This window comes from Halyomorpha halys, unplaced genomic scaffold (assembly GCF_000696795.3).
Source record: "Halyomorpha halys isolate HHAL.00 unplaced genomic scaffold, Hhal_1.1 Scaffold760.1, whole genome shotgun sequence".
Taxonomy (NCBI): domain Eukaryota; kingdom Metazoa; phylum Arthropoda; class Insecta; order Hemiptera; family Pentatomidae; genus Halyomorpha; species Halyomorpha halys.
Genome location: NW_027106953.1, coordinates 207,830 through 221,267, shown reverse-complemented (window position 1 = coordinate 221,267; position 13,438 = coordinate 207,830). Strand labels below are relative to the sequence as shown.

At 31.3% G+C, this 13,438-nt stretch overlaps 1 protein-coding gene across 1 annotated transcript in view; it reads left to right on the top strand.

Moving 5' to 3' along the window:
* The window catches only part of LOC106685949 (pinopsin), a 109,086-nt gene that overhangs the window by 59,939 nt on the left and 35,709 nt on the right, over positions 1-13,438 (top strand). The window contains exon 5 of the mRNA XM_014428976.2: positions 8,314-8,509. Within this exon, the coding sequence (XP_014284462.1) occupies positions 8,314-8,509 (196 nt within the window). The remainder of the gene's footprint in view (positions 1-8,313; positions 8,510-13,438) is intronic.

The window sequence follows — 13,438 nt, the reverse complement described above, 5'->3', positions numbered from 1 at the left end:
TGGCAGTAACCAGTGAGATAGTGGGCCCTATATGTTAATAGGCGGCACGCCTAGGCCAGGCTCTATTTTTCCGAGTTCAACAATGCCTGAATGGATTTCAACTATTTTAAATAGCTTTCATATAAAAAAGCACTGACTTTAAGGCTAAAAAACGGTGAGCAGTTCGGAAACCACCATGGAAAGAGGTGGATGTATTTTGGATCGCCCGATGTTATTGATGCTCATAAGATATAAGAAGTAAGCGTTCCCCACCACTGGCAGTAACCTATGTTAAGGCCACACTATTGAAACAATTGAGATCGTCTGATATTGCGAAATAGACCAATAAGTAATTTTTTATTACAGTTTTATATGTATATTTTTTTCTCCAAAAACTCTTAAATACGAATTTTCACAAAAAATATTTTATTGGCCCTATTTCCCAACCCCAGCCTTTTTAAAGTTACTTTTGGCTCCTGTAATTTTTTACATAGTTAAACTCGTTTAATATGATAAATAATTTGTTGTACCTATTACATAAAAAAATCAAATTGATTGGTTTATCGGTATGCGATAACATAAATAATTAATAAAAATATGCAAACTATTTTCTTTTCTAGGCTCCGAGGGCCCTTTGGGAATAAGACCCCTCGGACACTTGCCTAGTATTTTTCGATTTAGTACCACCAAAAAAAGTTTCATTGAAATCAATCGGTGACACCACGTGCATAGCCTCCTCTTGTAAGACAGAAGCATTTAAAACTAGCATTTACGGATAAAACAACAGTGAATATTTTTTATTAATAATGAGAACTGCTACAATTCATGAAGGGTCAGGAGCTCAGCACTTTATAAGCAAGTACTCATTTCATAACAACGGTTATGCAAGCAGGTGAATTGTTCAAGATGACGGTCAACCCCCAGATTTTTTCACAATTAAGGGTACAGGTTGGATGAACCCCAGAAGGGCTCCAGAACTAACAGGAATGACTCATGGCTACAGTAACAAAATAAATACTTATCCGCCACAGCCGGGTGCTAACTCCGGGTCCTTAGAGTTAGTAGCATAGCGCCTTACATTTCTGCCACCCCACCACCTTAATATTTTTTATTAGGAGAAATTATTATTTTTTTTTTCAGAAATTATTAGATCCTGTTGTCTTAATAAACATATTTCTATACTTTTTTATCATTAGTAATATTTGTTAATAACGGACCTTATTAATAAATACTCAAATTATTATAAAAATAAAATTAATTTTAAAATGTTCTCTTAAATAAATACTTTTAAATTTTGCTAATTGTTACTTTCACCATGATCCAATGGTTTATTCCTTTGATTATACCGATGAAATTCAATCCTAATAGTGGTAAAATATTATTAAGGAATATAAATTGTTCAGTAGATTCTAAAGTAATTAAACAAACAAACATTATTATAAAATACACATATTTTTCTTATAAAGTTTAAAATACAACACGAAAATGCCAAGAGAAAAAAAATAATTGGACGAACCGTTCGGTTTTGAAATGGGCCATGTGCGGAGCAATTAAGGTGTGAAATTTTTCATGCCAATTAAAACATGAAGTCCGTAAGCGAATCTTTCAGGTTTAGAGAGAGAAATCATAAGAAAAAAATCTTTCAAAGTATTACAGAATGGATTATTAGTTTATTTAATTATTCATGATATCTATAAATGACAAATATTTATTTATTGATATTTATAACTGTATCTTCATAACAATAAATCTAATAAATTTGATGTAAGATCATAGTTTGATACAGGGAAGTAACTACCTGGGGAGGTATTTGTGTATGATTTTATTTGTGATAAAGTTAGGAGCATTGATTTTACGAAGGATTTAGCATTGAAGGATTGGATAGGACAGGAATTCGAAAATGACATATGTGGATATTATATATTATTATATCTAGTATTTACACATAATTTTCTAACAGCTTTGGCTAGAAAGCCAAATATAATTATTGTTCTCCATATCTTCAGTGGAGGGGGGAGAGAGGGTGCGGGTAGGCGTAGGGTAAGGGCTGTGGCCACTAACTTCAAGGACCCGAGTTCGAATCCGGCTGGATAGAAAATTGTTGTTACATTATAGCCGTGAGTCAACTCTTGTGGGTTCTGGTGCCCTCCTGGGGCCCACCCATCCTCCTAAATCGGGTACCCTTAATTGGGTAAAAATCTGGAGGTCGAGCGTAATTCTGACCAAATCATTTCCTTGCACAACCGTTGGTCTAGTAACAGCACTCCGTTACAAACTACTGCACCGCTGACCCTTCATGGGCTGTGGTGGTATAGATTTAATTTAATATCTTCAATGACATCGATAATTATATTTCTAGATTATAAGAAAATTTAATTGTCTTTCAAATGTGGATCTGGATGTGTGTAGTTTTCTATTTATTTGAAAATCAATATTGGGTTTTCAGAACTATGCTTTCCCCGGCTTTTTTCCGGCACTTTATTTTGTCCTAAAGGGCTTTACGAAAAAAACTTTAGGCAAGTTTCTTCAGTATTTTAGAGCATTTTTGGCGCTAGTCTATATCTATAAGAACACTGTATCATTGGTGCTCAGTTATCTATACAGAAATCAGGACAAAAACGCTACTCAACGAAGCAATCAAGTAGTTCCATCCTTTCATGAAATAATTTACCGTAGGTTTTTATCTTATAGTTTTATACTAGTGATGCATTTTAATAACTTAATTTTATAACATAATACTGCATATAATAACTTAAATATAATACGACGGACGTACGGATTTCGTTTTTTGGATTCCACGTACCATGGAATTTAAAACCCCAAGTTTTGAGGAGCTAGAAAGACTTAATTTATTTTTCCCTCGCTCATTATAAAAGTTTCATTATTGAAAATAATAATATAATAACTTAAATATAATATAATTATAGGACGAATGGGCATAAACGATCTGTTCTGGCCTTTGCTTCAACACATTTTGTACAAAAAATTCAAATCAGAACTTAAATCTTTGGTCCAAAATTCACTTTATTTTCTGCCCATTGACTGCCAGTTTTAATTATTCTCGATGGTTGTTAATATTTAATTTATGGTTTATTTTAATTTATATTTATTGTTGGTTTAATATTAACTTAATTTTATTTTTTTTCTTTACTTTATATTTACTTTCTATTTCCTTAATTTTATCTATAATTTATAAATGTTATGAAAATGTATTTTAACTAATATGTTTCATTAAAGCTGTTAGCATGTTTGTAAAATCAATAAACTGCTCCCTAACTTGGCTACTATAGGCGAGAAGAAAAAAAATATAATTGGTCTGGTTCATAATTAGTTTTATAGATTTGAGATTAATTTTATTATAATCCATTTCATGTCTACCAATCTTGTTATGGTTCAGCCAGAAATAACGTTAAAATAGAACTTCGATTTGACAGAAATATGATATTTCATCACATAATCATCTTTCCAAAAAAGTAATACAATTTGATACCGTTGGCGTGAGCTACTTGGCTCCTTAAAGGATAGCATTGCTCCAATGACGTCAAAAGTTTCGTATTGCTGAATGAAACAAGAAAAAGGAGAAATTGAAAGAGGAAGAGAAGAAGGGGTCGAAAGAGGAGAAGGATACTTTATGAATGGTGCACAGTTCAAAGATGAAATAACAATAGGTATTCTGGTATCTATCTTTCTCAACGTGCTGTTCTCCATTAAAAAGGGTATGGACAAATCTTACCTACAACAAAAGAATTTCTATGATCATTTGATGAGGCAAATTGAAAATCATGTATTTATTAACATTACAAAAAAAAAATTTACACCATTCGTTTTGAAGAACGAATGGAAGATTAAATTGGAAATATTTCAAAAGTAGTGACTTTGGGGAAGAAATAATTGTATATTTCTATTCTGGAAATGTCTTATTTTATAAATATGCCTAGATTTATCTGGGCAATAATAATCGATTTTCGTAAATAAAGAAAATATAAAATCGGTGGAAAATTTTAATCTTAAATTTAATAGGATTTCAGGATATCAACAACACTTGTAAAGTAACAAAATAAAAAACAAAAAAAGAAAACAATATTAATTGAAATGAAGATGATTTTTTTTATAAAACTAGCCAACACTTACTTCTCCACTTTGCTAATTTAATACAGAATTATTAAATTTTTAATTTTGACGAAAAATAGCTAAGATTGATTCGCAATCATCTAATATTTCTCCATTTTTAATCATAGTTCCTCACTTGACTCCCTGATGCCCAGGTCGAAACGTCGGGATAAATAAATATTTTTTTGTTTATATATGTTTTTCTTTATTGGTCGCATCCCCCCCCCCCCCGACCATCTTCTTCGATCAGTCTAATATTTATATTGTGGACACATAAATTGGGATATTAAAACTTTTATGTTTTCCCTAGATGTTCAAGTTTAATGTACATTCCTCCTACTGTATTTAATTTGTCTAAGTTAAAGCTGTAAACGATTGTAAAATGTAAATAATAGAAAAAATGTAATATGTGTCTTTATCCCACCCAAAAGTAATATCTTTTCTCAATTACTTGATTATAAATCAAAGACTCCGGAGAATATTTCATCTAGTCAAATGATATAAGTTTTCAACAGAGGAGTTAGAAAAATTTTAAGATTCGCATTTAATGTTTTATTTAATTTATATTCCAAAACATTATAGGAAAATATATCAAACAAACAAATGCAGTAAATGGATTTATTGATATACTAATGACTTTTTTATCTAGAGTTTTGGTTGTCTAAAAAATGATGGATGCCATATTCTTGTCCCGAGATATTCAGTAATTTTTTAGTAAGATATTTTGTATAACAGAAACTGAATGTGCATGGTTATTTACTAAAAAAAAAATCGGCTTATACTCGCCAAATTTTTGGACCTGATGAAAAGCACGCTCACCAAAGTACGAACATTCCAATCAAATTCAGATAAGAAACTTGACATTTCCTACACATCACCACTGGAACAAACCTCTTTCGTATGATTTACAAATGGTTTCACGACAAATTACCCGGATATCTCAACAAAATTTTACAATAGATGTCGGAAAATGACATTCCAGATGTAACTCAGTGAAGACTGAAGAGGAGTTGGATGAGAGAACTCCTTGACTAACAATCTAGTCGAGTCGAACGTGAAGAGGATGTTCCTCGGGATGTTGACTCCCTCATGCTTACACATGCCATGTTCTACATATTGCATCTAATTTGGTTATTGTATTCATTTTTACATGTGCAAATAAAATTATTAAGTAAATAAAATAAATATATTATGAATTAAATTTTTCATAAGAGAATAAGCTAAATTAATAAAAAAAAATATTTATTCATATATCAACTATATTAAAATATACACAAAGTCACTAGTTTGATGTTAGTTATAAAATGACATGTGGTGAATCTGCGTATTGAGAGAACTCTGATAACATTTCTAGAGGAGAAGATCATGAGGCCATTTTCTTTTCAGACGCCTAGGAGGATTATCAGGTAATGAAGGAATTCTCCATTACCATTCCAGGTTAGAAACAAGTGAGTTTGGGTGTTTAGGAAGTTTATCAATGTAGGATTGGTATCTGGTTCTGGCCAAATCGGCAACATATGCAACATTGAGGTCCTGATGGATGACTACAAAGTAAGGAGCATTAAGGATTTGGGATTGTAGGGATAGAATAAGAGGGGAATTCGATGGTTTAGTGGAGCTCCAAGGCTCAACTCTGTAAGTCCAGATAGGCCTTATTTTAGTCATATAAATGAATCTTTTGTAATGGATTTTAAATGTATTCCATTTGTCTAATGGATATTGTTATAGTCGGACTCGACGAGCCATTTCCTCTCTTTTCAGACTTGTTTGAGGATTCCAAGTCAGTCGTTTGACCAGATATAGAGGCAAAATTAAAACTGTAAATTAGGTTACTCTTTCTTAATACATGATGGATAATAACTGCTACTTAACTTGAAACGGTATGAATCTAACTCATATCTTTATGGGCTATATGGGCTAGATTCATAAAATTTCTGTCATATAGGGTGGCTATCCTACAGGTAACCAATCTGCAGTAACCAGAGTGGAAAGTTCAAGATTCATTTCGTGGGTCCGTCACGAAATAAATTTCAACCTGCGTCGCTTATACTGATTGCATCATCTAAGTTATAGTTTATTTTTGCTAATTATTCAAAATATGGTCATTGATTTTTAAAGGATTCTTTCAATGAACTAGTTGCTCCAATTTTTACGAATTTGTACAGGCCACTGTATATAAGAGTTAAGAAGTATAAAGGAAATAAATTCGAGAATATTTTGTACTGAAATTTTTAAATTCTTGACTGTTTAGTGGAAGGTCATGAATTTCAAAGATTCAAGATTTGACATGTACTTGTAGTTATTTTTGTTTTAAAAGTACATATTATTTAAATAGAGGTTTTTTAAATTCAATTTTTATACCGCTACTAATATTAATACAATACAGTTACATCACTTTGAAGAGATTTATAATTTATTAATTCACAGAAAGTAGGAGTAAAAGTTAATAACCAAATATCAGTTTTGTCTAGCATTATATTTATTTAGGACAATTCATCTCATTTAAAGATACTGATGAGGAAAAAACACTACTGGTGCATAAAATACATTTTAAAAGTCATCTACTTTCAGAATTAAAAGTAAAGGAATTGTAAACATGTGTATACCCGATAATTTTATATGGATCTCAGACATGGGAAACAACAGAAACAATTATGAGAAATTGGTAGGTATCAAAAGAAAAGACCGGATCAGCCAAAGAAAAGTACAATCGAGGATTAAAGTTAAAAGCCTAACAAAAGAAGGAAAACAACTGAAATGGAAATGGGCCGGACTTGATACCAGAAGGTACTCCAACATTGCAACAGAGTGGATTCCAAGGGAACACAACAGAAGGAATAGAAGACTGATTACAAGGTGGCGAGATGCGAAGAGGTAGTGCATTGAATAGGAGACTGTTTGGGCACTGTGGCTAGGAATAGGGAGGGATCTATGGTAATGCAATAAAGAAATTGTAGTAAATTATCATTTATAGCCAAGTGTACGATTACAGAATAGAATATATATATTTTTTATTATAGGAAAATTATTATTTTATTTTAAATTAATATAAAACATTTCAATCAATAAAGAAGTGGAAATTTTGTAATTTTTTTATAAACCAGACTCATACCTCCCATAGGGGCGGTAAAGGCGGTAAGGCGGCTTTGATTCTGTAAAGACTGTAAATAGTGGGGTGTATAAAACAAAATGACCGTTTTTCAAACAAATATTTGTATTATTATTGCTTTGATATAAAATACAATTACCACTCAAAGTATAGTCCATTGTTATCTACCATCATTAGCCATCTGCTCAACTTTTGGACCTCAACTTCAAATTGAAATTATGGTGAATTATAAAGGAAATGGGCCATGAATCAAAACAAGTAGTAATCCGATGGTGCGAGGTCTGGACTATATGGTGGATGAGTCAAGAGTTCGAGCACATGAAGTTCTATAACTTTTATTTGGTTCGACAGAAAGTGATTGCTGATTGCTGAGGAGTAAGTTGGTGAGGGACCAGTCTACTGCTCTTTTTCACCTTCCCCATGGAGAGTAGATGGCGACTAACAGTATCTTTCGAGACACCACACTTCCTAGCAAGTTGACAGTAGAAAGTTGATTTGACTTAACAGCTTCCCGCAGAACCTCATCAAAATCCATTAAGGGTCGCCTGGAGCCCTTCTTCCTTTCCATTGTCGTATCTCTACTGCTAAATTTTTCAAACCAACGCCGCGCAGTGCGCTAGTCAAGGACACCTTTTCGTTCATGTTTAATAATTTCATGAGTTCCTTCAGCTCTGTGAATTTTTTTTTTCGAGTTATACCTTAAATTTCGAGAATTTCGTAGGACATTGTCATATTTCTTCTTTGAAACAAATAACTAAAAAGACTTTTTTTTGAAGAAGTCGAATGGAATTAAACAAGCTTAGTGAATTCTCTAAAGGGATTAATATTAAGTATTGGTAAGTATATAATAGGATTTAAAGATTTTAAAGGACTGTAAATCTTTAAATTCTTGAATTTAACTCTGAACTCTTGAATTTGATAAAACGGTCATTTTTTTTAAACACCCTATTAAAGCTATTATTATTATTGTTTAATCAGTAATGCGTCATAATGTCAGGCGGATTTAAACGTAAGTACCATTTTTTTAATACAGAGGAAATCCTACATCCTTTTTTAAAATTATTTTTTTCTATTTAAAAGTTCTATTTCAGATGAATAACATTAACGATTCTCAGGTATCACCTCCATCGGGACCCTCTCCGTGCTGTCCCTGGAGAGGTACCTCATCATCAGCCGGCCGGTGAGCCACGGGCAGCTCACGAGGAAGACCGCCATCCTCTTGGTCATGGCCGTCTGGTTGTACTCCTTCACGCTCACGTTCCCCCCTCTCATAGGATGGGGGGAGTACGGCCCGGAGGCTGCCAACCTAAGGTATCTAATCACGTATCTTAAATTTCTTTATATTATAGTACAACAAGATAATCTTTATTTTTGTCATTATTATATCCCACTCAAAATAAGTGGAAGATTGTCTGCAAAAGATGGGTAATTAAAGTTTAGTTGTTCCGGCACTATTGGGTTGTATAAAAAAACATATTACTTAAATCATTTTCAATGTTAACTATAAACAACATTCTTGTGTCTATGATTTGTTAGAAATAACTTCAAAAATGCATTGGTATATTTTATTATCTCAAACAGTAGAAAAGAAAACTTGAATGAACTAAACTGTATGGAATTTATTTAAAAATAAAATGGCTTAGGTTAAATTTAACGAAAAAAATTAAAATAAATTACTCGTTACAATTGACCTAAAAAAATTACTAATAACATATGTATGTTGAAATATACAATTTTTAGCCTAGTCGAGCTCTATGAGTTATAATTTTTTATTTGTTAAAAAACATAACAGAACAGTTCTGTTTCTGTAACTTAAAATTGTTTTTACTCCATTTCTCATTAATTATATTATTTACAAGTCGAAATAATTAAAATTGTTAGAAGAAGTTAGTTGACCGTATGAAGTAGATTGTTGGAAGATAGCCCGGGCGGCGATCATTAAAGGTATCAAATTGGTAAAAGAAAACTGTTTATTGTTAACCAACAATCAGTTTTGTCCCACTTTGCAGGGCTTCGCCAGGGCTTTCAGATTGAAATGCCTCAAAATAGTAAAAGAAAACAATTTATTGTTAAACAACCTTTTGCCCCACATTGCAGAACTTCGTTAGGGCTGTCAGATTGGAACACAAAAATAGTGTAAGAAAACTATTTATTCTTAACTAACGTTTACCTTTATTGACCACCACTCGAACTATCATCCTACAATTATAAGTATGGTTTAATTTCAGTAAAATCACTCTATTTTGTCACTTATCCATTAAATTTTAAAACTTTTAATTACGGATTAACTTTACACTACCACCACTCTCTTATGATAAAAGTTTTAAAATTCAACGGAAAAAGTGACAAAATAGGGCGATGTGACGGAAATTATTGACCAAGGCAGAATAGTGTGCAAAAAATAAAAATAAAATTGATTGTTGGATGCGAGTTGTAAATTTATATTTAAGATAGTCCTTGAGTATGGCCAAGTTGGCTGAAACGTAGGACATTTAAAGAAATAATAAAGAGTGTTTTAAGAATTAACTTGGATACAAATTATTTTAATTAAACAATAAAACCAGTTTAAAAAAAAAGTGAAAAGATAAATTTAAATTATATTCGTCTTGAGGCATAATTACGATCATTAGGCATACGATATTTATAAAAGAAACAACAACCTTGCCTAATAAATTTTGCTATTATAGAAGCTAAAACGATATTTAGGATTTTAAGTTTCATCTTAGGTCTTTTTTTTTATTGTTAATACATTGTTCCACAAATATACGTCTAATTGACAATAATACGATAATCTTATAAAATTTGAGACCAAAATGAGCACTCGACAACCATTATTTCAATTGTATAACCTCTTCAAAAAATTTACTACTTTCTTAAAAAATTAAAAAAATTCTCATTACTGTCGTTTGTTTCGTTAAACATTCTCTAAAAGTCATATAGTTAAGAATCAAAGCACCTTCTTTTCTATTATTCATTTTGATAAATAAATTAATTCAATATGCCTTAATTTCTCTCTAGTATTGAGGAATAACCATCCCTTTCTACTCATCACTAACAACCAGAAATTTAATTAATGAATAAATTTAAAGTGCATTTAATTTTAAAACAATAATAATAAAAAAATACGATAATTACTGAACAATTCTTTAGTGCTTTGATTTAAGTTGTACCGTTTTTCACTGCAAAGTTGCAATATTCTATCAAAATTTGCTATTATTAATGCATTTAATATCTATGACTATTAAATCTTACGCAGGACAAGAAGATGAGGCAGCCCTTGGAATAATTCCAACTTGGCGGAGACCCAGATCTCCAATTCCGATTAGACACAGGTCTATTGAGGAACAAGGTGTCAGAGACAAAGGCAGTATTTGTCAGGCTTAACAAGCCTGTGTCTGGTAGAACAATATATTTCTTCTCCTGGGTTTAGTCACAACTACACAAAATCTTTTACCATCTAGAAAATGAAATACTGTAACGGGGTTAAATCTTTCGGTCGATAACCGATCGATTTGATCGGTCCGTTCAAGAACGATGTATTGTCAGCGTGGAAAAAGGTTAAGAGTGCAGTATTGTGCTATTGAGAGAAATGTAATTGTTCTTTAGTGGTAACAAAACAAGATCACCATAAAATATGGAAATAAAAACAATAAAAAATTATGGTGGACGTAGAAATATTTTAGTATTATTGTCATAGTCCGTAGAGACAATCTTGAAAGATTTGATATATTATTTTGACATCTATCCTTCGCTTTGACATAATGCTCCTTACTTTTTCACAAATAAAATCATACATAAAGACTTCAATGTTCCATATGTAACAGGTCTAGCCCGAACCAGATATCAATCCATTTATTATAAACTCCCTAACCATTCAAACACATTAGTTTCAATCCTTGCTTCTTCTTTCATTTCTGACGCTCCTCCGAGGGGACTGAAAAGAAGATGGTCTCCAGACCTGATATTGTAAACATGTTTTTAGATTTCTACCAATGAGTAGTTTCTCTACATGCCTGAATCATACCATTATGATCTTACTTTAAATTCACTGGCTGTACTTGATGTACAGTTGTAAATGTCAATAAATATTTTTTAAAAAAATATTGTTGAATTGATAATTCAAATGAAATGTGAAGGTTTTGTTTAATTTATTCCACTATATTATGTGGTGGAAATAAATTATTTATATTTTGTTTAATAATTGTTTCAAGATGGCCACGAGATCTGCTAAGGTAAAACTAGAATGCTACCAATTTCTCTACACGCCTGTAACACTTAAGTTAATCTACCTTACGTTAAATTTACTTAATGTGTTTGTGTGTAAATGCAGATGTAAATAGCAATTAATAAATAAATAAATAGATATAAAAAAAATCAACATCTTCCTTTGTTTCTAAAGTCCTAGTTCTCGTATCTTCTATTTTTTAATATTTTAATAGATCCCATTCTCTATCGTTTTTCTTCTCCTAAAATATTATCTTTAAGTATCTTGGATTAAGGATAGAAATTAGGTGTTTCAAGTAACCAGATGTTTATGTCATAGTCCCACTTGACTGTAATTTAGGCAATTAAAAACTTCCTTTGTGTAAGATCATCCTAACACAGCCAATCATATTTTCTTTCAAGAGATTGCAACTCCGTAACATGTGCTCAGCTGCATGATTACGGTAGGGAAGAAAAAGTTAGGAACCTATCTCTGTTGCAATCATATATCAGAAGTAGTATTTTCATTTGGATTACCAGGTGAACACTAGCTTATCTAATTATAAAGAAATTCTATCTTCGGTTGTTAGAAGTACACTGCTAGCGTGTTCTTTGGATAATGGCGATTTTATTGAATTTAGGTTCACCATAATAAAAGCTCCAATAACCCCGTTTGAATGTTATAATAAAACATTATGTTGGAAGCTCCCAAATGTTAATCGTATCATTGGTATCAGCAAAATGTTAATAATAGTTTAATGTTTATACTGTTCAATAGCGGAATATACTATGTTAACATAGTTTTGACTAACAAAAATATTGATAAAATTTTTATGTCTACAATGAACACCAGTGGTTCCTAAAATACTCTGTTTGGCTAACACCATTTCACGGCATCGTTATCAGCCTAAAACAAATTACAGCACTCTTGTTGGGCTAAAAAAAATACAATAAATGAATACAATCCCAAACCATCCGCGCTTGCCACTGTTGATTTTAGTGTCTGTCCATTAGTGGGCATTATGATTGGAGTGCTGGTGACACCTTGCAAATAATTCCTTCAGTTCTATAGCCAGTTCTTGATGTTTTCTGAGTTATTCTTCCACAGTGGAACTTATATTATTATCTTTGGGAATCTCGACATCAACAAGTTTTGCCTTTTTTTATTCTTAAATCTATAAGGTCTGTAATAATTAATTCATCCCAATAGAGCTGGAGGAGACCTTTTTAAAGGAGTCTGGATGGTGCTTGGGTGGTGCTTATAATATTATTATTTTTTAATTTTTATTATTATTATTTTCAGTATTATTAAAATAATTTCACAAAAAAAAGAAATTTAAATATAAAAATGATGTCATTTATTTTTCTATAAACGCAGCCTTCAATGTGCTTACGTAGATTGAACATGTTTGTTGCAATGATTTTAACAAGTTGGTTACGATGATTTGACCAAGCCTGATTTGAATTTGAACAAACTGGATTTGATTGGACAAGTTAGTATAGTCTGAAATAAAAATTCTTTTTTTCGCTCTTAAATCTATGAGAGGATATCTGGTTTATTATGACGCACAGTACGATCTATAATAATTGATTCATCTCAATAGATCTTGAGGGAACTTTTTTTGAGGAGTCCATTTGGGTGGTGCTTATAAAATTATTATTATTGATTATTGTTTATTTTTAGAAGTATTTAAAACATTTTATTTATTTTATTCATAAAAAGACACTTTAAATATAAAAAATAATGTAATTTATTTTTCTGGAAACACAGTATTCAGTGTGATTACGTAGATTGAACAAGTTTTTAATATTGATTTGAACAAGTTGGTTACATTGATTTGACCAAGTTTGATTTAAATTTGAAAAAGTTAATATTGTCTGAAAACACATTCTTTTTTTTTCTCTTAAATCTATGAGAGAATATCCGGTTTATTATGACGCAGATTATGGCCCGTAATAATTAATTCATCCCAATAGAGCTTGGGTGGTGCTTATAATATTATTATTTTTATTATTAATTATTATTTATTTTTATTT